This window comes from Sarcophilus harrisii, chromosome 1, assembly GCF_902635505.1.
Source record: "Sarcophilus harrisii chromosome 1, mSarHar1.11, whole genome shotgun sequence".
NCBI lineage: Eukaryota > Metazoa > Chordata > Mammalia > Dasyuromorphia > Dasyuridae > Sarcophilus > Sarcophilus harrisii.
Window position 1 is genome coordinate 596,487,198 of NC_045426.1, and position 27,941 is coordinate 596,515,138.

A 27,941-nucleotide genomic window follows, 5' to 3' on the forward strand; every position below is an offset into this window, starting at 1 on the left:
CTCTGGTTACATATAAATTTTGCTCCTTTTCCATATTGTTTAATCTTATTTAGAATAAAAACATGAACATTTCTAAATATCTGTAATCCAACATTCCAAACACTTAGGTGTGTCTTCTTATTATGAAATCTGTTAATAAGATTGTTTCCAATAATTTTTTTTCTGGCAAAATAATTTGAAAAATAAATCAATCTTCTCACAATACCAATTCATAGTATTCTAGTGTTATTTCTTCCCATTAAATTTTTTCCCTCAATTTATGCTAATCTACAGTCTCTCTAACAACCTCTCCCAAATATACCTATATTTTAAGCATATAGTAATTTCAAAATGATTGGGTACTGATGATTGAGTATTATTTTTTACCTATGCAATGCGGTGATGAACCACTCCAAGTTCCATCAGCTTGGCATATTCTGGTGCTTGATCCCACTAAAATAAAAGGGGTATTACAACTAAAGGAGACTTCTGATTGGTAGATGAAGCTTTTGCCTTCTCTTTTCCCTTGTGCAGGAATTCCAGGGTCACCACAAAATTTTGCTATGAGAAAAAAAATAAAAAATGATAAATTTACATTTTAATAAACTTGCTAATTTAATTAAAAGGCTTAAAAACATTTTACAAATATTATTTAATTTTATTCTCACAACAGCCCTATGAGACAGGTGGTATTATTATCCCCATTTTAAAGCTGAGGAAACTGAGGCAAGCAGAATATAAGTGATTTGCTCAGGATCATACAACTTGTAAGTGTCTGAGACTGGATTTGAATTTGATTTCCTGACTCTGAAGTCCAATTCTATTATGCGAATGACTCAGCTGACTAAAAATGAATAACTAGAAAATTATTATTTAATAAATTTCATATAATTAATATGATAAATATCAAAGAAAATATTCAGCAACAATTTTCTTTCGGTTTAGTAATTGCTTTCTTATTTATTTACATGTATGCATATATAGATATCATGGTTACAAGAACACATATCACATGTCATATAACTATATATTCAACTATTTCAAATGACTATCATGATTCTAATTTTTTTTAGTTTTATTGAAGAGGTTAGCAAAAATTAAATATATGCATGCTAGTGTTTCTTAGCATTTCTTGCCCCATAAAGATGTAAATATCCCTAGAAAAGAATGCTTCTTTTGACTGGATTATGTTGAAAAATAGAAATCTGTATTTCTCTATTATCCTCTCCATCAGAATGGTATAAAAGCTGTAGCTTACAGCCAAGAAAGAAATGTGCTTCTCTTGATTAAGAACCATAGCAGCTGTATGATCTTAGGTAAGTAACTGTACTTCTCTAGGCTTCAATTTCCTTAACTGTAAAAGTAGGGACTTTGACTTGATGTTTTTGGCCTTTTCTCTTTTTTATTACCCATGAAAGAAATCTGACATAGGTTAGAGCCATATTAAATTAAAAGTCTGGTATTTTTTTAGAATTAATAATATGATTAAATTTAGAAAGCTGTCAAAGTCATCCCTTTCGGCCATCTCATTCGACACATAAAGAAAATGAGAACAGTTAGAAATTAAGATAGCTTTTCTAGTCCCTTCAATCTAAAATCCCCTTTTGTTCATATTGTATATATTTTTTTATGCACATGGTTGTTAGTATGTTGTCTCCCTCATTAGAATGTAAGCTCTTTAATGACAAAGACCATGCTCTGCTTTTCTTTTTGTTCTATAGTACCTGACACACAGCAGGTACTTAATGAAGGCTTCTGTTACTCAATCATTTTAGTCATATCCAATTCTTCATGACTCCACATTTGGAGTTTATTTTGGGCAAAGATACTGTTATGGTTTGTCATATCCTTTTCCAGCTGATTTTACAGGTAATGAAACGAAGGCACACAGGGTAAAATGAATTGCCCAGAGTCATATAGCTAAGAAGTGATATAAAATTTGAATGCAAGAAGATGAGCCTTTCTGACTCCCAGGCCCAGCACTTTGTCCACTGCCTCACCTATCTATTCTGACTACGTATTAGGTAGTTTCAGAGTTAGAATTATAATTTGCTCCCTTTATTCCTTTTCTAGTATTTTTTTCACTACACTATATTGCTTTATTCTTTGTTCAGTTGCCATTAATTCTCTATGTGGCATCCTTATACCTCTGGCTGATTCCCAAATACAGTTTTACATATCTCAAATCGCCAATGCCAATGAATACTCTCTTTCACAGACTGCTTCCTTAGTAACTCTCCCATCAATTTTGACTCCATTTAGCTTTATAAAACTTTTTTTTTTCTTTCACAAATAAAATACAATTAAAGAAGAGAAGAGGGTGTCTTGATATTGCTAGGATAAGGTTCCTTCATTACTATGTTTATTTTAATCCTAACAGGAACTTTCCACATTCTGCCTCCTTCTTCTTTTCTTTTTCCTGTGCTTCTCTCCCTCCCCCCCCTCTCATTTTCTCTCTTTCTATATATGTCACTGTATGTTTGTCTCTTTCCTCCCTCCCTTCCTCCATCTCTGTTTCCCCTGTTCTTCCTTCCCTTCAATTGATCTTCCTAAAGCAAAGATCTTTGTGTCATATACCCCACACACATCAATAAGCCTTGATGTCTTCCTATTACCTCCAGGATAAAATAATAATTCCCTAAAATATAAATATAACATGTTTAAATTTGATTAAATTTAAAATACATGAAACTGTTAATGTATATGTATGTATGTATAGGTATGTATTTATAGATGCATATTATTTATTAAGATTATGCCTAAACTTTGCACTAAAAATTTTGGGATATGTATATAACTATATCTAGAAACCTGTATGTGTGTGCATGTATGTGCATGCATGTTTGTGTATATATACATATTTGTACATACATATATGTGTGTGAATATATATAAATTATGAACACATTTATATACATATATATTCGAAACATATTCTCTATTGAATTTTCCATAAAGATTTTCTTCCTAATCTGCCTGTCCTCTGAGTTACAGTCTACTTACACTTGACTCTTACTATTGAACTCTACAATCCAATGGCATTATGACATCATCTGGTATTCCTTCCTCATAATTCTTCATTTCCCAACTGTGGGCATTTTTACTCCTCATCTCCAATGACTAGAATTCTCTCTGGCTTCTTTGACTTTTCTGAAATCTCACATGAAATTCATTCTTCTATAAGAACCCTGTTTCACTAGCACTTGTTAGCTTTCCCTCTAATATTACTTCTAAGTTAAACTGTACCTGCCTTGTTTGTATGTAGGTCTTTCAGTGTTTGTCTCCACTAGTAAATAATATGTTTCTTGAAAATAGGGGTCAGTTTTTGGTTTTCTTTGTATTCAGTGTTTAGCTCAGTATCTGATGAATACCAAATAGTAAACATTGGTGGGAGAGGATTCTAGGAAGATGGCAAAGTAGGTTGGTAAATTTCAAGCTTTCATGACTTTCTCCACAAACAGAGCAAATGTGTGCCTCAGGATGAACATAGACTGGCGAAAAATCAAGAAGACTTGGGACATAACAGGGGTCATCCTGATACCACCCAAAAAGAATTGAAGAATGACCTGAAGAATATTTGAAGACTGGGGCCCAGCATTAACCCCTGTGAGGTACAAATACCTTGGGCTATCCCGGAAATATTGGAAATACTGGAAAAACAAGAAGATAGTTGGGTATGGCTGGAACCTCAATAAAAACCATAGAAACTTTCTTCTCCTGGACTGTTGATGAAGTCTGAGTCTGAGTCCAGGAAGACTGAGGAAACCTTAGATGGTAAGAATTCCAGGCTCATCTGTGCTGCAGGGACATGTGGATGAGAAGGAACCAGCACACTGGTAAATGCAGAGGCAGTGGGACAGGGATGCTGCTGGCTGCAAGGCACTTGTTGGAAGAAGAAGCTCTTGGTTTAGAGTTCCTAGTCAGAGGGGGGGAGCTGAAGTAAAGCCAGAGACACCATCCCTTCCACTGGATTAGAGGTGCTTAAATTAATACCTCTTATTAAAAAAATGAACCAGCAAAGAAGTACTTCATCTTAGAAAACTTACTATGGAGAACAGGGAAGACAGTTTATCTTCAGTGGAGTAAAGTGAAGCAAAAAAAGAAAAAAGCTTCTACACTAAAGAGTAATGTGAAATTGCTCCCTGCCCTGAGGGAATTTTTAGAACTCCAAAAAGAATTTAGAGATCAAATGAGAAATTTGATCTTAAAATAAAAAAAAAAAGCATCCATGAAAAACAAGATTATGAAAAAAAAAAGTTAACCATCTACAAAAAGGAGAGACTCTGAAAGATGAAAATAACTCTTTAAAAATTAGGATTGGGCAAAGGGAAGCCAGGGAAGCTATGAGAGAACAAGAAATAACAAATCAGACTACAAAGATTGAAAAAAATAGAATGTGAAGCATAAGAAAAATGACAGATTTAGGGAATAGAGAAAATATAAGAATAATTGGACTGCTCGAAAGTTGTGACCAAAAAAAGGAGCTTAACACAATATTGCAAAAAATAATGAAAGAAAATCATCCTCGAATGATAGAACATGAGAGGAAAGCAGAAACAGAAAAAATCCACTGATCACTAATTTAATCAGATCCTTTGTGGCAATCACTTTTTAATGTTATTGCCAAATTTTGAAACCTCCAGATCAAAGAGAAAATTTTGTAAGAAACAATAATAAAAAACCAATTCAAATGTTCTGGAGCTAAAAATTAGAACTGTATAGAAATTATCTGTAGCCATAATAAAAGACCGCAGATCATGGAATGATATCTACTGATAATCAAAAGAACTAGGCCTGTAGCCAAAAATATCATATCTAGAAAAATAATCTATAATATTGAATTAGAAAAAATGGTTATTCAATGAACTTGCAAATTTTTAGGATTTTCTATCAACCAAACCCAAAGTTGATAGATAATTTAACACATAAGAACCAATATCAAAGATTACTTTCAAGGAATTCAACATGGACAAATTAATTATTTTTTTTAACATGGGAAATGTATTGCATATGTTTAAAACTGACATCAACAATAGGACAGCTCAAAAGAAAGATTGAGGGTGGATTAAGGTAAAAAATAGCAATTATGTTATACAAACAAGGTGCAGAGAAAAAATAGACATAGAGGCATTAGAGGAGCTCCCCCTCTAAAAGAGGCTCATAGTTCTGAAAATCTACTCACTTTGGGAATGGATTAAATAACACTACATATATACTATGAAGGATTTTTTTTCCAAAATCTATAAAGAAATAAGGGGGAGGCATGGGTAGACAGGGAAGCAAAGAGTATGGAATAAGATAAGGTAGGGTCCATGGATGAGGGGAAGTTAAGTAATAATAAGGCAAGTTAGGAGCAAAATTAAAGCAAAAGGACAGAAAAGATATGTGTGGGAGTTAGGAGGTATGTGGGTATGTGGGTATATGTATATATGTATATGTATCTATTTATGTATGTTTTTGTATAAATATATCCTTTCTTAATTTTAGCCTGCTTGGGGGTAGGGGTGGATGAAAGGGGGGAAAAGAAAAAAAAAGTTAAAAGTGCTCAGCAGAGAACAAAAGAATAATTTATAAGGAAGTAAAGAAAAGATTGACATTTATTAATATAATTTCTTCTACTAAAATATACACTTTCTTGAACTGATATTTGTTTTTATATATTTTGAATCCTCCCAAATGTTCTCTTGGGCACTTGACAATGTTCTCTTTTGTTTTTTTTCATTTTGTTTTTTATTCCTTTTCTATTTTTTTCTTTAAGTAAAATTTAAAAATAAACATTGGTTAATTTCACTTAACTTGACTCATTTATCCCTAATATAAGAAGAGTCACTGTCATTTGACATCATATCTGAAGAGTCTCCTTTACCTATAGGGAATCCACTATATTAAAGTCCTGGTGAACTAATAATTTGACTTCTCATGTGCATTCACTTTCTACTTCCTTGCACGATGTTAAACTTATAGTATAATGAAGCAGCCTCAATAGTTATAAAATATAAATACCAAAAATAATAGCATGCACCTGAAACATCAATGGATGCACATAAGTTAAGATTCCTCTAAATTGAATATTAAAAGCATACTGTCATAAAGAGCAACATGGCTATCATAATTCATATTCTATTCTTAAAAAGAAAAATGTTTTATTCTAAGTGATGCATAATGATACTTTCCTATGAGTAAAAATAGTAACATCTTTAAAAGAAAAACTGTACATTATATATACATAAATCTTTAAATTAAAGAAGTCAGATTCATAAACTTTATGAAATATGCAACAATTTAAAATCTATCACTGCTGTCATTGTCATAACAGATAATAAAAATAAGAACAAGATATGAAAAAAATGAAAGGAAAATTGCCAAGGATTTATTTTTAAAGCAACTTTTAGCAATAAATCATTTGTATTATTTTTCAAAGTTAAGGTGATATGTCAAGTATAATCTTTCAACAGATTTCAATCTTTTGCTTGATATTAAATTTTAAGCACATTTCTGTCCTTGTGAAAAGTATTTTTAAAGGATATAAGTTGTTTTTACATATTGAAAACACATTTTAGTCTATAATTTCACAGTTTGGAAGAAAGAGGTCAGCTAAAAGCATTTAAGTTGCTTTTTAGGAAGGGTACCTCTATTTTTACATACACTATCACTGAATTCTGTCCACATTCTATTTTCAGATTAGTAAGATCAGTTTTTTAAACGTGGAAAAATACTTACGTAAGCATTGTGGCACTTCCCCACTCCAGGTTCCATTCCCTACACAGGTCAAAACAGCAGGAAAAGATAGTTCATAGCCTGGAGAACAGATGTAGCTAATACTAAATCCCCAGTCAAAATTTGTTCCTTCCAATCTTCCATTAGAGATCTGGGGAGGAGTTGTGCAGGTAACAGCTGTAATTACATTAAAAGCAATTAGAAACAGCTGCTGTAAATATCTTGGGTATAAAATATCTGGGGAAGAGCCATATGTGCTCATTTAACCTTTTTTGGAGGACAGTATGGTGGTAACATGTCTTATTCCCCTGATAATATTTCTTCTTTGGGATTGCAACTATTTCTTAGCATTATAATGGTGCGTTTATCAGGGCTTCTCTTACAAAATAGCAGGCTGCGACAGAGTGAACTTCTATAAATCTTAATATATCAGATAAATGATTAGTTTTATCTAAAATTATTTTTACAATAACCTTTAGATATATTAGAGAATTATTTTTTGAATAAATATATTGCAAGTATTCTTCAGTCAAGCAAAAAGCCCAGAATTTAGAAGTAACTCTGAGGTATGTTTTTTTTTTTTTTTCTTATTTTACCCCCTTAAGTAAGAGAGATTATTCATTTTACCAAAATACCTAAGTTTCTTTAGCAATACTTATGAATAAAATTAATGTTATGGATTGTGAACCTTTCCTCACAAAGTTTTTCCCCCTTGTTTCTTTTCTTTTTGCCATTTGAAGTTTTTAACAACTGATCATGGATCACCTTAATCCTATTTAACTAACAAGATGGGGACAATAAAGAGGAGAGAGAAAAGAATAAATGAGAGTAGGGAAAAAAAGAGATGGTACCTACTTTAAAATAAAATGAGAAAACATTGGTTAACATGATTAACATTTTTTGTTTCTCTTGTTACAAAAGAACAAAAAGTAAATTTTTAAAAATCTGTTCAACTATAAGTTATTTTATCAGTAGAATTCAAATTCTCATTGAATGTTGTAGATAAGATTCTAAGCCAAAGTGAATACAGAGAAGAAAAAATAAACATATTAAATACCTCACTGTCATCTAGCTAATTAGCTGTCAGTTCATGATCCTTTAGACAGATAAATGGCTCTAGATTTTATAATACCAAAAATAATAACAAAAATGAACAAAACCCAAATGATTTGAGAAATAATTTGAGTAACTGATATCTTGTACTTATTCAAAAATGACAAAATGACTTGAAAGCTTTCTTCAAATGTTAAAAATTAAAAGATAAAGCTTTTAAGCCATGGCATCAGAAAAATCATTTCCTCAGCCATCATATGTATACACAAATATAAACACACATATATAATTTTAAAAATTATATAAAAATATAATGTTTATATTATTATTATATTATAGAAAGTTCTTCATCCCTTCTATGGGAAATCTTAAGTCTAATACACATTAGTTCTTAGATCAGGTACTTTGTACTTTCCATATATTTAGCAATTCATTCCAATTGTCAGCAAATTAAAGTTATCAAATTAAATTGAAATTAGAAGTAAAAGATTGAAGTCCTTTGTTAATCATTATAATAAGTTCCCTCAATCAAAGTAAATAATTGCAGTCATCTTTCAGTAGGCCATATAATTATATGGATTTTTTAAAAAGATATTCAAAATAAAACTTTTATATGACAAGAAAAATAACAATTTTCTCTTAGTAAAAAGCTACTTTTTGCCCAAGAAATCAAAAGAAAAGATAATCATAAAAGTTTTATATACTTTTAAATGTACTTGTATAAAAACATGAGGAAATGTGACAAACATCAATTACAGATATAAAGAAACAGGATCATACCTTTACAAGTTGGCATTGTCCCACTCCATGTGCCATTAGTAGTACAAGTCCGAATTCTGGAGCCATTCAGTTCCATTGTATAGCCTGGCTGGCACATGTAAGTAACATTTTGTCCAACTACATAATCATCTCCATATCTCATTCCATTGGCAGGTATACCTGGATCCCCACAACTGATAACTATAAGAATTAAAATCAGAGAACAGATGGTTAATATGGTCATGTATTTTATGGAGTGGTGTTGGAAACATATGATAGACATAATGATTAACTAAGAAAAAAATTGGAAACATGTTCATTATAACCACATACCCATTTAAGCCTCATATTGAAAACTCATTACTCAAACACTGATTATCATCATCAATTCTCTTCCTATGTCTGAAGACCTGAAAAGCATAGGTTTCACAAGCTATAAATTCAAGAGAATACTTGCTGCTATGACTTTGGGTCAGTTAAATGTCAAACTCACTAAAATATTTACTAAAAAGATCAGATATACTTGAAAGAGCTCCAAGACTAGAATCCAAAGCAGAGAGTTGAGTCTTAGTTGGTCAGTCATCTATTAGAGATCTAACTTTAACCAAATGATTCAATCTCTTTTGGTGTTAAATTACCTCTGAGGTTCCCACTAGTTCTAGATTTATTATCCCACAATCCTATAAGGAAAATTCTTACTCTCCATACATATATCACATTTTTATGAGGATCAAGTGAGGTAATGTATGAAATAATGTAAAAGAATGTATAAACCTGAAAGTGCGGTACAGATATTATATGATGTTACTAACAATTTGGAAAGAGCTTCATCTACATTCCTCAGAGAAGATTCTTACAATTATGTAGATCATTTATTTGACTTGGGGACTAGATATTTTGAGCCACTTTTTTCTATACATTTAAGAAGGGGCCAAATAACCACTGTTTTATGACAAATGTATTATTGCAGACTAGAGAATGGTTCATAATCATTATTACCATTTAAAAAAGATTTGTACTTTGCTAATATTAAAAATGACTTAAGGTAGTTTATAGATAAAAACAAATATTTGAAGATAAAATTTTATAGAACATTTTCTCAGGAAACATCTCATCTTAACTATATAAAGAATTTTATGAAATCCATAAGAATATAATCATTCTCCAATTGATAAGAATATTAAAGGATATGAACAAGCAGTTTTCCAATGAAGAAATCAAAACTATCTCATCATATAAAAATAGTCTAAAGCATTATGATTTTATGCTTATCAGATTGGCTACAATGATTGAAAGAGAAAGCAACAAATGTTGAAGGAGATGTGGAAAAATTGGGATACTATATTAGTATTGGTGGAATTATGAACTGATCCAATAATTTTGGAGCACAATTTGGAATTATGCATAAAGAGTTATTAAACTGGTTATACTCTTTGACCCAGACATACCACTGCTAGATCTGTTTCCAAGAATTATTAAGAAAAAAAAAAAAGAAAAGAAGATATTTATAGCAGCTCTCTTTGTGGTAGCAAATAATTGGAAATTGCAGTGATGCCTGTCATTTGGGGAATAGCTATATAAAGTGTGGTATGTATTATGATGAAATATTACAATGCCATAAGAAATTATAATCTTATTGATTATATGAAAAAAATGGAGAGATTTACATTAAATAATAAAGGGTAAAATGAGCAGAACTAAGAGAACTTTGTATACAATAATAATAATATTGTTTTAGAACAACTTTGAGTGACTAAATCATTTTGACTATTATAAATATCCAAGTTAACTACAAAGGACCTATGAAGGAATACTATATCTGCATCCAGAGAAAGAAATGATGAATAGAAATACCTATAAAATGATTTTACACACACACACACACACACACACATGCATACACACACATCTTTGTCTAATGGAGCCATCTCCAGAACAGCTAAGGGGGAGGGGAAAGGGAAAAAAAATTATAAGGCAACTTTATTACGTTTAAAAAGAATGAGAAGTTGTACATTGAAATATATCCTAAAGTTCTTATAGTACAAAAACTTTCCTTAAGAACAGAGAAGCTAAACACTTTAAATGACTTTCAGAAATTGATAGGAGATATCCAATGGATATGTCCAGTGTTAGGTTTAACTACCTATTCATTACAACCATTATATGACATTTTAAGGGGAGACGTGCTTTAAACTCACCATGCCAGATCACAAAAGAAGCTGAGAGATGTTGGACTGGCTTTATCCAATGTGGTTGAAAGAGTCACTCAAAAACCCTTGAAAATATCAGTTTTTGCTGCATAAGAGGTACCCACAGCAGTCCTTCATCAAGGAGACAGTGTGATAGACTGAATGAACCTCCCAGCACAACCAGAACAAAGCCTTACTCCTTACCCAGTGCTTGTGAGTAGAATTTTATTGAAGGCCATTAAGCAAGTAGTACAATCATTTGGGATAAAACCTGACAAGATATACACCTTTTATACTAATGCACCTATTAATGTATACTGTAAAACCATCCCAGAGTGGCAAATTTTATTGGCCACAATTCCAAATTTTACACATGGATTTCCACTAAAGATAACCAGACTATTACATAATTGGCAATGGATTCTTGAAGCAAAGGTTTCTAAGGTTCCTCCTAAAGGAACAACTATCTTTACAGATGCATCCAAACATAACATTTGTGCTGTGTACTCTTGTGACTTAACTATAAAAAGAGTAGTCAGAACTCATTTTCAGTCCACTCAGAAGAATGAATTGAATGCAATCATTCTAGATCTTATTATCCAGGAGATTTAAATATAATATCTAATTAGGCCCATTCAGTAGGTGTGGTACAAAGAATTGCCACAGCCCAAATAAAATTTGTAGCCTCTAACATATATCAGCTCTTTAAGGAACTTCAAGAGCAAGTGAGAAAGCATCCAGGTAAGATCTTCCATGTCCAGTCACATAGTGGACTTCCAGGTCCTATTTTTGATGGAAATTCGAAGGCAGATAGACTTCTAACCATGTTAGCCAATACTCCTTTATTTCAGGCAGCCCATGAATCTCATTCTACATATTATCAGGCTGCTTGAGCTTTATGTTTGCAATTTGGGATAACAAAAGGGGAAAGTAGTTGCATAGTAAAAGCCTGTACAGTTTGCCTTTCTTTCCACGCTCTTATGCTCCCTCCAGGAAAGCATACTCTTGGTTTGAGACCCAATAAAATTTGACAAATGGATGTGACCCATTATATATCTTTTGGTCATTTGTCTTTTATCCATGTTGTGGTACACACTTTTTCAGGATTTATTTTTGCAATACCAGCAGCAAAAGAGACAGTCCGAGTGGTCACTGAATTGCTTATACAAGTTTTTGCAATCATGAGTGGGCCACAAGCAATAAAAACAGATAATGAATTTGCATATATTTCTAAACATTTTGCTCACTTTTGTGCACAGTATAAGATTTTACACACCACTGGCATACCTTTTAATCCTCAAGGACAGGCAATAGTAGAGAGGAGAAACAGAGACATTAAGATGCTCCCCAAAAAACAAAAGAAAGGGGGAGCCACAGGTAACCCTAGAGAACTTCTAAATTAATCTATTTATGTAATTAACCTTGATTTTTGAGAAAGATGCTCTGGCTCTGGCAGACAGGTTTTATTACCCACTGGAAGGACAGTGTCCATTGTGAGTTGGACACTTTAGATAATAGCCATACAATGTGGAGACATCCAGAAAGTGGTAAGTGGAAGGAACCAGATAGGATAACTGCTTGGGGAAGAGGGTTTGCTTGTATCTCTACAGGTGGAGAAGAAATAAGATGCGTGCCAACGAGCCATTTTCACCTTGTCCATTGGAGAGAGACAGAGAAGACCCTTGAAGCAAAAGAGAAGATCCAAGAATCATTGGGTGGTTCTGTTGCTGACTGTGCCCACTATTGAAAGAGCATGGCAGTTATGGCAATTGACTCATAGATATCAAATTGTTAATGACACTGATGCAGGACTTGAAAACCCTCATGGATCATTGGATTCCCTGTGACATAAAAAGACTATTGCAGGACTTTAAAATCTGCAGGAATCAGTGGATGCCCTGGCACGTGAAATAATGGGCAATAGATCGGTTTTGGACTATCTCTTGGCTGCTGAAGGAGGTATATGTGTGATTGTCATTTCTATATCTTCCTTCTAGGACTTCTGGAAATATTTTACAATACCATGTTGATTCATATCGTTTGTTATATCACTACTTTCATATACAATTCATGTTTGTTACACCATACTGAGCCTGTACTGGCTGTGGGGAGAGTCATCACTGCTAGACTGTGCTTTATTGCTATGTGCTTGTGTAATACCTCCCATGATGATACATTTATGTATACCTGTTTCTAGTAAGACCCTTCAGCCCTGAAACCCACTAACAATATCTTGTTTGATTCCCCATTTCCCTTTGGTGTTTTTTATCTCTCTTCCTGAGAAGTCAAAGAAGATATGATCATCTCCTTTTTGGTGTTTTCACCTCCCTTCCTGAGAAGTCAGGGGGGAGGGCACGATTAACTCCTTTTTTGTGTTTTCATCCCCTTTCCTGAGAAGTCAGGGAGAGTGTGACCACCTGTGTTCTAAAACAAAGAAAACAGGAGATGTAGAGAGTTAGAATTCTGAAAAGGTGTACTTGAATCTAAAACAGTGGAGTACTTAAGGCTAATTACTTACTCAATGTGAGATAATGGCTCTATAAGCATATACTTAGATGATATGGTAATGTGATGCCTCTCCTCACGATTGGCACTTGCTAAATGTGTGGTGGTGAGATAATTGTAGGCAAGCATTAGAGGGCTCGGGGAGAGAGATAAGAGTCTCTCTGCCACAGTACACTGAGGAGAGAGGACTTCAGGCTCCAAACTTGAGAGTCCAGGATTCATGAGCCGAGTAGCAGCTTGTTTGCCTCCTTCACATCTCCTCCTAAAGACTAAGAACTTTGACTGATCCTGATTCTGACTGATCCTGAGGCTCTCCAGAGAGCTAGTCCGGACATTATAGTACATAATAGCTTTGCAGTTTCATGTGCAATGATTTTTATTCTATATTTCATAAATTAAAATTTAAAAGGATAAAATAGCACAAATAACTTTTCCCCTCCTTAGACAGAGTTGGGGTTAAGTGACTTGCCCAGGGTCACACAGCTACAAAGTGTTAAGTGTCTGAGTTCAAATTTGAACTCAGGTCTTCCTGACTTCAGGGCTGGTGCTCTTTCCACTATGTCACCTAGCTGCCCCACAAATAATATTTTTAATGAAACAAAGAGAATACACATTTTCATGAAATTAAACTGATTTGTGCAAAGAAGTCAAATTTATGTTCTTTTTTTCAAAACTGACACATTTATTTGCTTTCTGATAAGACAAAGCATGCAGAACATATGCATTTATTTATTCATTATATTATTTCTTTGAACCAATAGTTCAAATTTATGTTGCATAATTTATTTTGCATAAATGACACAAAATAGAAAAGACAAGACATCTAGCTGATACATTCGAGTAGTGAAAGAGTCAGTTTAAATCTAGTTTCTGATACTTAAATAGCTATGCAACCCTGTCCATGTCACTTAATTGAAAGAGAAAATATACATAAAATAGTCTGCAGACTTTAAAGTCCTATATAATTAATTGCTAATATTAGCCTTCTCTTTTTAACAATGGAATTTGGAACATTGAGTAATTTTACTAGTCACACAGCAAGTAAAAGTCAAAACTGGGATTTTAATTTGGATCTTCTGACTCAGCATCCAGTATTGAGATCTTTTCATGAATCATTCACAAGATGAACAAGAAATAGATGTCTAACATAAACTATATTTAAATTCAACAAATTTTAGGATTAAGGCATTATACAGACTTTAGATATATGTGTACATTATAGTTTTGAAATTAAATTGTTTCATCATTAATTTACCACTAAAATGATACAAGAAAGAATCCCTTTTGTCCTTTGCTGATCAGTGTAAACTATGAGAAATTAAGATTTTGAACTATCTTTTCAGTTAAAAAATTGTATGCAATATAGTCTCCCTACCTGATATTTCCCCCAGCCCTCAATACAGTCTGCTAAAACCACACCACTGAGTACAGTACTTACTTATAACTTCTTTTTAATTAAAATTTTGTATGCTTGATGATTTCTCCTTATGATTATTGATGAGAAAAGAGATAATTTCTAAATCTATTTTGTAAAACTATGCCAAAGTAGAACAGGCACAGAAATAATACTGTTCATTTATTTTCCAACATTGACACATTTCTATTTGCAGAATAAAATTGGATTAAGTAAAAAAAAAAAAAAACCACACACAACTGGTGTCTGAGATTCCATAAATCAATTGCCTACATTCCTATGAAATGATTTTGCTGACTAGAAAAGTTCTTGAATCTTTTATTTTTGATTACACTGTATAGATTATTTGTACTCAGAAGTTGTCAGAAAAAAGAGATAGGAAAAAAAATACTTGATAGAAGTCTATCAAGATGAAAGTAAGGAAAAAAATAGAAAAAAAAAGTTCTTTAAGGATATCTCAGAAATAACATTTAAAGCAATTGCAGAATCTCAGAGATCAATAAAACAGCTTTTATTAAGTTTTTGCTCTATTACAAACACTACGTCAAGTGCTGCGTACAGAAAGGCAAGAATGAAACATATCCAACTCTCAAGAATTTTATAGTTTGTTACTGGAAAATAGTATGCACATAATGGTGTTTGTTCTTTGTTTACCAAGAGGATCAGTAATATTCTCTTGTGATATTACTGAGTGATATCTTGACTTGAGTGTGAAATAAAGCAGAGTTGCTCAAAGCTGTCACTTTTATGTTCTCTTCCAGTCATGTAAGTCTTATGGCAACATGAAAGACAAGATGACTGTCCATGGCTTGGGATGCAGTGGATGGTATTGATGTCTTTGATGTCTGACCATGTTCTAAGTTTTTCAAAGGATCTGTTTCAGCCATCTTCTTGACCCCTAGCCCAAATTGTTTTTTTTTTTTGTTGTTGTTGTTGTTGTTGTTTTACTGTCTACTCTACCAGGGGAAGTCTTCACATGTTTACGGTAGACAACCTTCTAACTCACCAATGGGTTTGAAGTCTACTGCTAACCCACAAGCTGATTTAGCCCATCAAGCGAGATGAATTAACTGGCATATTACTGCTGCATATGATACAGCTTCTTGAAATTACAGGTAAGAGTTGAATGCCAAGTGGACAGCAAAAGTGGATAAGCAGCCCCAAAAGGGACTGGTCAAATCCCTACACCAGAAGTGCAAGTCCTCCCTAAGCACCCTATGTACTCAAGAATCAATAAAAATAAATATAAATTGATTTGGAAGAGAATGTGCTAGAAATTAGAGGTGATTAGAAAAGGATTTATGTAAAAGGTAATGCTTTAATTGTAAGAGTTGGGGATTCTTTTTGGCAGAGTTAAGAATGAGTAATTGAGACCCAGAGATGCTAAATGAACAAAGTCACATGTGATTAAGTAGTACAATTAATATTCAAATTGAAGTTCTTTGATAACCAAAACAGCACTAATTTTACTAAAGCAATCTCAGAAATATTTACTTTTGATCAAAGTCTGCAGAACAAAATTCCTGTTATGGACTAGTTTTTTAATAAATGTTTGTTGATTAGTTCTACACATGGGAGACTGCAGGTTCAGAGGCTTGGATATAGGAAATGGAATGTTTTAAATGTGGAACAATGAGAAGACCAATTTGGGTGAATTGTAGAGAATAGGAAGGAGAGTAATGTGTTACACTGAGACTAGATTATGAAGGGCTTTAGGAAACAGGAGGACACTGGAACTCTTTTAGTAGGTTCATAACATAGTTACATCTGTCCTTAAAGGAAATCACTTGCAAAGTACCACAGGGATAATCTAGATCAACCTCTATCTAAAGGGGGAGGCCATCTAAAATAGATATCTCCACTTCCTTTCCTCCAACTTTTCCCTTCAATCTTTGTAACCCAGCTTCCAAACTCATTATTCAAATGAAACTATTAAATAATCTTTTAATTGTTTTCTCAATCCTCACTCTTTGTGACCTCTCTGAAGTTATAGATTCTTTTTCACCTGTTTCTCTTTGATACCCTCTTGTCTCTGAGTTTTCATGACACAGCTCTTTTCTTGTTTTCCTCCTAACTGATCATTCCTCTGTTGCCTTTGCTGGATTTTATCTATTTTTCTTCATATCCATTAGCCACTTCTATTCTATTCTTCCCCTATACAATTTCACTTTGTGATCTCATCAGCTCTCACAGTTTGAATTAATATTCCTATATAGATTATCCTCAAGTGTACTTGTACTAACCTCTCTTTTGACTTCTAACATTCTCAACTATCTCATAGACATCTCAAATGGAATTTTACAGACATCTTGAAATCATTTTATCTAAAACTGAACTCATTATTTTTCCCTTCTTCCTAAATTCCCTATTACTATCAAAGATGCCACCATTCTTCCAGTTGTCTTCTCCAGAGCCCAAATTATTCACTTTCTCTCCCCCGTATCCAACCAAGCCAAATCCTTTTATCTCTGATTTTGTCATATCGCTCCTTTAAACTCTTACCTCTACTTTGGCATTGCTATAACCCTGATGCAGTGTCTCATCACAAGATGTTTGACCTAATGCAATACCCTGCTGGTTATTTTTCTACCTTAAGTTTTTCCTCTATGCCTACCTCCCATCTACTCAGCTGTCAAATTTAATTACCTAAAGTAGTAGATCTTTCTATATCATTCCTGCCTCACATTCAATAAATTCTAGAAGCATCCTGTTACCTCCAGGTAACATTCTCTATCGTTGAAAGCATTTCTTAATTTGCCTCTATATACCTTTCCAGTCATCTTATACCTTATTCCCTTCCATGTACTCTGGTATCTAATGATACAAAATATCTTGCCATTCCTTGAATATTCACACTCCATCTCCCTAATTTTCACCTCATTTTCATTTGCTGTTCTTCCCTGACTGGAACTCTTCCCATCTCCAAGATTCTCTGGCTTCCTTCATCTCACTTCTATGCTTTCTGCAAAAAGCCTTTTCCAGAACTCTTATCTGAGAGCCTTCCTCTAAGACTGTCCCAAATATAATCTGTGTTCATCTTGTTTGTACATAGAAAAATGCTGTCTATGCCAGAGATGTTAAACATGCAGGCTGGGGAGAATATAACTCACAATTCTCTCAAGTGGAACCAGAATAATATATAATTGAGAAATAGTCAATAAAATAAATAAAAATACAAAAAAATAGATAATATTAATCTGTTTTTCTAAGTTAATATGTGAAAGTATTGGTGGTTAAATAAAAGAATGTTATTAGGAATGACATTGGAAAAAAATAAGCATTTGGCTCAAATAGATTAAAAAGAAAAAATGAATATTAGAAGAATCATTTCAATAGACAAGTACTTCATAACAAAGGAAAATAAATCAGAATCCCCTGAGGAAAGTCCCAGAGAACATATAATATTAGTGACAAAGAAAAAAGAAGGAATAGCATATATGTTCTCACATATAGTCATTGAAACAAATGTGCTGCTAATTATCTTGTCAGAAGGGATTAATCAAATTAGGGTGTGGGAAGAGTTTGATATTGACATAAAGACAAAAGACATCAATAAATATGTGTATATAGCATATATATACAATATAGGAAATTCTGAATACTATAAATATATGTTAACATATACTATATGCTATTACATATTAATATATACTATAAATATACTAAACACAAATTTTTATATAAACATTGTATACTATTATATATTAACATATACTATTATATATATACCTATACTGCTACAGATTATATAGTACTATATAATATTTAGTATTGTATAAATTCTATATGTACCTACACACAAAATATATGGCCCTGCAATTACTGAGAAAATGATAGCTCCAGCATCAAAAACCTACTCTCCCTATCCAGATCTAAATGAAAAATATAGCACTGTTGTTTCTTCCGCCTGTATGAATTCTGAAAGGTTAGGAGAGATTTTAAAGGTTCAGAAATTGAAGACCACTTTCTGATTCTTCAACTTTTGAATGGAAAATTATTTAAAGCTAAGAGTTTAGCCTATTATAAGATATCACCACAAGGGAGTAGAAATTTTCTTAATATACAAAGCAGATCAGATAAAAATGATTATTCATTTCACTTACTCAAAAGAAATGTTTTAAACACAAATAACTAAAATTCATATTCCTAAAAACCTAAGATATGAAACATATAACTCTTATACTCTCAGCAGTTTGATATCTAAAACTTTAAAACCTAAGACACTCAGTGAGACTATTCAACAGACATTTCTCTTCAGCCATGGCTCTACTCTTAAGATCCATGGCCTTAGACTCATTTTGTTGTAGGTGATCATCTCCTTTGAAAGCATTGTAATAACTTCAGGAAACATGTTGGAAAAGACTGCTGGTATCTACTGAAGGACTGAGGAATTCCCGAATTTTTGACTTCACATACCTTATGGGCTTCCTGGATTCTCTACGAAGGAAAAGATAATTGGGTGGCTAGCATGGAGATCTGTTCTCAGGGAACTTTCCCCTTATCTGGATTGCCTGGCATCTGGGCTTATGAAAAGTCACCATATTCTTCCATATTCTTATATCCTCATGGCCAATCTCAGGGAATAAAACCTGATATAGAACCCTATTTATACTCCCCTAAAGGCAAAATCTTAGAAGATTCCATCAATCTGAAACATAGGGTCTTAGTGTTCTTTATACAAGAAGAAAGGTTGTTCTTATTAAAAAGCAGTAACTAGCGGGGAGGGGAAGGGAAGGGAACTTCTCCATAGAGCTTACATTTTATTGGGGTGCAACATATTTACAGATAAGTACAATAAATACAGGAAACACTGTGACTATTTAATGCTTCTAACCATGTCTTCTATGCTCACCACAACCTGATTTCTTATATCAATATATTATATTGATAATATATCAATATATAATATAATATGACATATTATATTATGTCATGTCTTATACCATGACAACCCTATCATTCACCTAACTAATTCTTCCCTTCCATTCCTATGGAATTCCAATGTATGTTAGGTTGGTTGTCTTTTTCTTTCTTTCTTTCCTTATCTGTAAATATATTGCACCCCAAACAGAATGTAAGCTCTGTGGAGAAGTGAATGGCTCACTTTTGTATTTGTATTTCCAGTAAATAAAACATTTCCTGGGACAAAGTAAGAGTTTAACAAATGATTTTTTTATTGGTTTGAATGACAAAGACTCTAGTTTTTAGATTGACTTTGAAGGAATTTCATTTCATTCCATTCTGATTCATTCAATTCAACAGCCACTTATCAAGTGTCTAGTATCTGGTACACTATACTAGATTCTGGGGACCACAAATTTTTATATATGCCATAGTCCTTGCCCTTATAAATTTTAGCATCTATGAGATAAAATGATTATGTGCATGGTAATTTCTTTCATCTTAGTTTCCTTATTTGTGAACTGAGATGAAAAAAACAAAGTTTTTTTTTTTTTTTTTCCTAGTTCTCCTTGTTTGAATTTAAGAATATTATTCAATTTGCTCATTTAACTTTCCCTGAAATACTGATTTCCAACCTTTCTTATAGCTTGAAAAAAATTATTATTTTATTACTCTGTCCCAAGGGGGCCCTAGATAAGACTTAATATTGTTGTAATAGGGAGAGTGTTATCTCTAAGATTCAAGATGTGAGATCACTACTTCAAATTTGTTTTATACATTTCAAGTTTTATCATACAAATGCTATATCTTTTTATTAACATAGATAAACTTAAGCAATTTGTATAAGCTGTGGTTGGTGCCATTTGTGGGCTGCTGAAAGTCCCAATTTACATTTTATAGTCTTATACAAATGGAACAACTTGACAAATTTGAATTAGAACTTTCCATTCCAATTAAATTTAGTTACCCCATGTAGACACTGACTAAATCTAAGATTTAGAATGGTTTGTTTTTTCCTGGGACTTTTTTAAAATTGAATTTTATATCTTTAGTAGAGTTATTTTTTTCTTTTAAGGAACTAAAACAAATTTACTGATTTCAGCTCCTATTTCAATAATAAATAATATTATTAATTATTAATACTATAATAATAAATTAATACTACATTCCATAATTAATAATAGATTAATTATTAATTAATTCATGATAATTAATTTCAATAATAAATCCATATTAATGCCTGAAATTGCAATCTTTTTTTCTCTTCCTCTCTTTTCTGTGATTTTTCTTTATCACTACTATAAATTTTACTTAGTAATAAATTGAAAATGTAAAATGTATATCTTCAAATAACTCAGTATCTCAGTATAGTACTAATTAGCTATATTCATTTGTTTAAAAATGATAAAAATGGCCTGCTTGAATCTAATCATAGAACATACACACACACACACACACACACACACATATATATATACCTATAAATGTACATATCTTACATTCTTGCATATGTGTGCATATGTGAATACACACACATACACATACTTTACACTTTGCAGATGAGTCACTAAGATAAATAGGGGTACAGGCTCATATAGCTAGTGAATGTCTAAATCCATTTTTGAACTTAGATCTTTCTGACTCCCGGCTATAATCTATGTACCATCTAGCTGCTCCTCATTCAGTATAATCCATTGAAACAAGATCTGATAGAGGTTAATATTTCCCCAAAGACGACCATATAACAAATTAAAGAAATAGGATTTGAAACCAGGTCCTCTGATTTCAAAGGAAGAGGTCCTTTTCTTATATTATTTTACCACCCACCCATGATCCTCTAACAATTAACAAAAATGTTGAATACAAATGGAAGAAATATTATGATTTTTATTAATTATGATTTTTATTAATCTCAGTCTTCCTCAGCTCCGCCTATTGGCAAATCCAAATATTGAAAATGCACTTTGAATACAAGATGTGTGTGTGTGTGTGTGTGTGTGTTAGTACTGAAATTTTGTTTCATAAAATAATACCTTTGACAGAATCATCATTTCAGAAAGTTACTTTGGAGTACAATAGATTATTGATTAGCCACTAACAGTTAAGGGTTGACATCATCTAAGTAAACTGGTATTTGGGACCTAAATGTTATGAAAAAGTATACTTAAGTCAAAGGAATAAAGAAAATATGAAAAACATAAATAATTCTAGCTTTTTCTCTGTTCCAAAGGGGAATTACTGGTTCTTTGCTATGACTGACTGCCCACTTGAAGAAAATGTCCATCTACTGGAAGTTTCTTTAGTGATAAACATATGCCATTTTAGCCAATGTAAACCTTTGTATTTGTCAGTTTACCCAAAATAATCAGAAAAATAAAGTATGCTTATTATAGTATAACTTGAAAGAAGTAATTAATAAACTTTGGGCCATTCAAAACTAAACAACCTAGTCAATACATGTGATACCTTTGTTTTTCCTTTTAAAATTCTAATTCATTTGGTACCAAGCTAAAATCAATTAACTGGCAAAATCAATAAGACATATTTAAATATAAGAAACATTTTTAAAATTTAATACAAGTTGAAGAATTCCAAATAATATTTCTTTTTAAAAAAAATTTTTTTAGTTTTAAATATACAAATGACAAACCCTCAAAATGACAACCCAATTACAAGTAGAATTTTAAAAATGACATATATTGTATTTTTTCAAGTGTCATGAAGGCAAATCAAATTCTAAAATTTCATGTTACCTTCTGGAGTTGCTAAATAATGTCATATATCAAAGAAGAACTAGAGATCATTACTGATCACAAAATAGGAAATTTCAACTATATCAAACTAAAAAGTTTTTGTACAAACAAAACTAATGCAGACAAGATTAGAAGGGAAGCAATAAACTGGGAAACATTTTTACAGTCAAATGTTCTGATAAAGGCCTCATTTCCAAACTATATAGAGAATTGACTCTAATTTATAAAAAATCAAGCCATTCTCCAATTGATAAATGGTCAAAGGATATGAACAGACAATTCTCAGATGAAGAAATTGAAACTATTTCTAACCATATAAAAAGATGCTCCAAGTCATTATTAATTAGAGAAATGCAAATTAAGACAACTCTGAAATACCACTACACACCTGTCAGATTGGCTAGAATGACAGGGAAAGATAATGCAGAATGTTGGAGGGGATGTGGGAAAACAGGGACACTAATACATTGTTGGTGGAACAGTGAATACATCCAACCATTCTGGAGAGCAATTTGGAACTATGCTCAAATCAAACTGTGCATACCCTTTGATCCAGCAGTGTTACTACTGGGCTTATATCCCAAAGAGATCATAAAGAAGGGAAAGGGACCTGTATGTGCATGAATGTTTGTGGCAGCCCTTTTTGTAGTGGCTAGAAACTGAGTGGATGCCCATCAATTGGAGAATGGCTGAATAAATTGTGGTATATGAATATTATGGAATATTATTGTTCTGTAAGAAATGACCAACAGGATGATTTCAGAAAGGCCTGGAGAGACTTACCCGAACTGATGCTGAGTGAAACAAGCAGGGCCAAGAGATCATTATATACTTCAACAATAATATTAGATGATGACCAATTCTGATGAACCTGGCAATCCTCAGCAGTGAGATCAACCAAATCATTTCCAATGGAGCAGTAATGAACTGAACCAGCTACGCCCAGAGAAAGAACTCTGGGAGATGACTAAAAACCATTACATTGAATTCCCAATCCCTATATTTTTGCCCACCTGCATTTTTGATTTCCTTCACAAGCTAACTGTACAATATTTCAGAGTCTGATTCTATTTGTACAGCAAAATAACGGTTTGGTCATGAAAAAAATTAAAAAATAAAAAAAAATAAAACAAACAAACAAATAAATAAATAATGTCATATATAACATAAGTCTGTTTTCAAAAACCTGAATAAAATAATAGCTCATAAGAGCCTCTTTAGATTTCATCAAAACAATATTGCATCTTATCTATGCTTGATTCTGTAAATTAAAAAACTAATACTACTCTTGAAGAGACAGATTAAAATTTAATGCATTAGCACATAAGACATTTAACTGTACTAAAATGACCACCTTGTAGAAAATTGGAATTTAAGGTAGATATTTATTCATTTAGGTTACCAGTGTGTCTTACAATATTATCATGATTTCTCTCTCTTAAAATAAAACAGATTGCACAAACCAAAATACTGCACAATTTAAAATGTGATTATTCTGATTTTCAAAGTTATCTCTACATTAAAAGAAATTCAACACATGTAGAGTTATATTTCCTAACTTCTGGAGTTTTAGTACAATAGAAAAGCACTACTTTGGAGCCATATGGATTTTTCAAAATATGTTAGTAAATTGAATTTTTTTCCTAATAAATTCTAAATTACATATTTTAAAATTAAAAGTAACCACAAAAACAATAACAGTTTAAGTTTTTCAAAGTACTTTACAAATATTATTTCATTTTTATCTCTATAATTCTGGTAGGGAAGGGCTATTATTAGTCTCATTTTATAAATGAAGAAACTAACGTAGAAAGGTAACTGACTTGCCTAGTGTTGCACAGTTTGTGTATTAGAGGTCATATTTTAACTGAATGTATCCTGATTCCAGATCTCCAGTCATGTCACTTAGTTGGCTTTTGAGCCATTTGAAGAGAAAGTAGTAATGACTAAGAGTCAACATTTCTAGATTATATTAATTTCTGCTAGATTACATTAATTGTTTTCTTTAATAACCTTAATAAATCTGAAAATCAAGAGAAGGATTTTAAGCTTTTATCTTTCATAGTTTACAAGAACTTCATCTTAATTCGGAACATCTTTCCTGAATTATCTCAGATGTCAGTATTCTTTTTGATCTTAAATTATTTTTGGATTTGCTTGTCTATAAATTTTTATCCCTCTAGTGGAATGTGAGCTTCTTGATGAAATATGCAGTTGTCTCTCCATTCATCCTATCATTCATGCATTCCCATTTTTTTTCATTACATTTGCTATTATTCATTTTATTCTCTTTGTATTACTGGAATCTGGAACATTGCTGAAATGAATTGAACTGAATTGAATTACAGAACATTCACATTCATCTGAGTGTTCTCAGATAGATAAGATGCTAGTCCTGCTCTCAAGAAACTAAGTCTAATGCATGTAATGTCTAAACTTTGGGAGTGTAGATTTCCTTACTTTAGATTGGAGATGGTTTCTAGTACCTTTCCAAGCCCTAAAAAATAATCCATTTTTTAGTTAAATAATACTTCATATCCTTTAAACTTTCTATGAACTTGATACATTAATACCTTATTTATCTGAATAGAAGTTTATGTGACTAGTATTTTTGAAGTCCTCTAGGAATAACTATACTTTGTTCTCTGAAGGTAAGCAGAACATTAAGTACACAGAACAAAAGTGTGAGTCAGAAGATCTTTTTGTGTACTGACTCAATCAGTTAATAACTCTGTAATGGTAGATTTTGTAAACTGGTTTTATTATAAAATTGTGAATTGTTAGGTGGCACAGTGGGAGAGGAATGATGGCTCTGAAAAGTTATCTTCATAAGTCATAGGAATATAGCTTTAGAGCTTTCTTTTCAATTAGACCACGATATCCTTGAGAGGTAGGAATGTTTTTGACTTTGCATTTCCAGCAGTAAGCAGAATGTTTGACACTTTGTAGGCACTTAATAAGTGATTGTTGATGTGATTTACTTTCCCAAAACTTTATTAACTTAGTGTTATTGTAACATCTTCTTATAACTTGATCTCTGTCACAATATAAATTAACAAAGTATTTATTAAAAATTTACTGTTGTCAAATTATCACATAGTTATTTTATTTGGTATCTTTATATTTTATATTATAAGCTCATTGAAATCAGGGACCTTGCTTTATTCATACTAATATCCACATATCTTCTAGCACTGTGTCCTAAACATTGGAGGCCCAACAAATGATACTTAATAATTTCAAGAAATTATTTTCAAGAAATGATTCAGTTCTTTAAATTTCAGGTGTTAATATAAACATTTTTGTGAGGAAAAAAAATTATTGAAACACAAATGGAGTACTTTGAATATTGAAACACAAGTGGGGTACTTTCCATTTTTTAAAACCTTTTAAATCATGAATATACTTCTCTTTATAAACACACTATTATGTGATAAGAAATGATCAAAATATTTTCCCTACATTACTAATAACACATCTGCAAACAAGTTACTGAAAATTCAACTTACTTGTACAGTTGGGTAAGGATCCAGACCATGTTCCATTGGCTGTACACTGCCTCACTGATGATCCAGAAAGTATGTATCCCTCCATGCAAGAATAAATGACTGAGCTGGAGAATGTTGTGCCATCTATACGGAACACTTTCCCATTGGCAGTAGTCCCTGGGTTACCACATTGAACAGCTATAAAACAAATTGATAAGAGTGTATGTAACACAGCAATTAGAGAAGCTCTCACAAAAAGTTAATGACTAAATAATTACTAAAAATTACCCAAAGGAGCTATAAAGTACCCTAAAAATAAACAAAGCACCATATTTTAGAATTACTTGAAATTCAAGATGAATTTATGTAGATTTTATTAGTTTAATTACTAGGAATGTAAATTGCATTATGGACTACTTTTTCAGACTTTTATTGTTGAATTGAGTGAAAAACTTGTGTGGTGCAGTAATTACTCAATAGCATAGCCTCAGGATACCACAAAATCCTTGAAGAAAGCATTATAAAATTTTGTGCCTTATCCTAAAACTATACCTAGTGTAAAATTAGAAGATAAGCGTTGTAATAATACTGAGCTCTGCAGAAGTTAGTCTTTATTTTATATCTTATATGGGAGAGCTATAAAAATATGCTTTTTAAATATTATAAGCATTCATTCTTGATGTGATTTATATAGACATGAACTCATTTCCATTAAATGATCAGGAACTCTATTTCAAGATTAAGTAGGTAGAATACAAAATTTACTATACATAAACTAAAACAATTGTAATTAAATTTCCATAATGCATTTTAATAAACTCTTAATAAACTTTATACTTATAAGAGGGAAGAAAATACAATATAATAATTAATATATACAATATCTAAACTTTGTATAACATTTATCAGTTACTGTGATAAACATTTTTTAGAACTCTCTCATTTGATCTTTATAGTAATTCTTTGAGGTAGATACTATTATTATGCCCATTTAATACTTGAGGAAACTGAGGCAAATAGAGGTTAAATTATTTGACTGAAGTTATACAAGTAGTAAGTATTTGTGTAATCAAATTTGAATTCATGTCTTCCTAATTGAGACCAATGCTTTACTATAGCACCAGACATCTTTCTGATATGTTTCCATCTATATAGAAGGTTTTAAGGATAGAACATTCTGATCAATTTAACTACTCGTTAATTTTCATTAACCAATGATCATTTAAATCATATATAGATCTATTTCACAAAATTAGAATGCTGTTGTTGTTGCTTAGTTGTTTTTCAGTAATGTCTGTCTCTTCATACCCCCTTGTGGGCTTTTTTGTTTTTTGTTTTTTTTTGACCAAAGACACTAGAGTGTTTTGGCACTTCCTTCTCTAGCTCATTTTATAGATGAGAAAACTAAGACTAACAGTATCAAATGACTCATCCAAAGTCACACAACTAAATATTAAAATGTACAGAATATAATTTAAAATATTGCTGATAATGCAGAATATGTCTTAGGCTGCCGTAATGATGTTCAACTAAGGCAGCTGGTCTCAGGTTCCATATTTCATCCCTTACATGATTCATTGCTTCACAGAAAATACACAGAATACAACAAAAGCCAGATTATCTTTATCTGACAAAACCTTTTATCATAGTATAGATAGCAAATAAAGAAGGTACAAATAGAATAGATAACTGACTGGAGTAGCAATGCAAGTTGACCAAAAGAAATGAGGCAAGAAACAGAATGAAGAAGCAATAGAGTAATAACTTTACCCTGCCTCCACAACATGGCAGGCAGATATACTCAGGCAAACTAAATTTTAGGCAGGTAGATCGCTTCTAACATGGGACATGTTATACTCATTTGGGCATAGGAAGTTCTTTTCATTTCCATTAGCTCATAATTGGCTGAACATCTACTTTGAACCAGTATCCATTTCTCAGATGGAAAATTTTCTGGCTTTTGTTTCTAGGCAGGTTTTGACTCCCACTATCCATCAAGTTCTTCTTTAGAGGGAAAAAAACTATATTTTGGTCATCCCTCTTGCTGAGGTGCTTTGCGTCTTGGGATGAAGTAGAAACCCATAGCTTGTTAAAAGAACTTGGAAATACTTCTAGCTCAGCTGAGTATTTTAACTTTGTTTCCATTTTTTCTTGTATTTAATGCACCTAAAATCTTGTCTTT

General features: G+C 32.1%; 1 protein-coding gene across 2 annotated transcripts in view; it reads right to left on the bottom strand.

Moving 5' to 3' along the window:
• The window catches only part of CSMD3 (CUB and Sushi multiple domains 3), a 1,575,929-nt gene that overhangs the window by 31,626 nt on the left and 1,516,362 nt on the right, over positions 1-27,941 (bottom strand). For both annotated transcript variants that reach the window (XM_031954893.1, XM_031954946.1), the window contains 4 exons: positions 25,781-25,957; positions 8,530-8,709; positions 6,700-6,873; positions 367-540 (listed from right to left, as the gene is read on the bottom strand). In XM_031954893.1, coding sequence (XP_031810753.1) covers positions 367-540; positions 6,700-6,873; positions 8,530-8,709; positions 25,781-25,957 — 705 coding nt within the window. The remainder of the gene's footprint in view (positions 1-366; positions 541-6,699; positions 6,874-8,529; positions 8,710-25,780; positions 25,958-27,941) is intronic.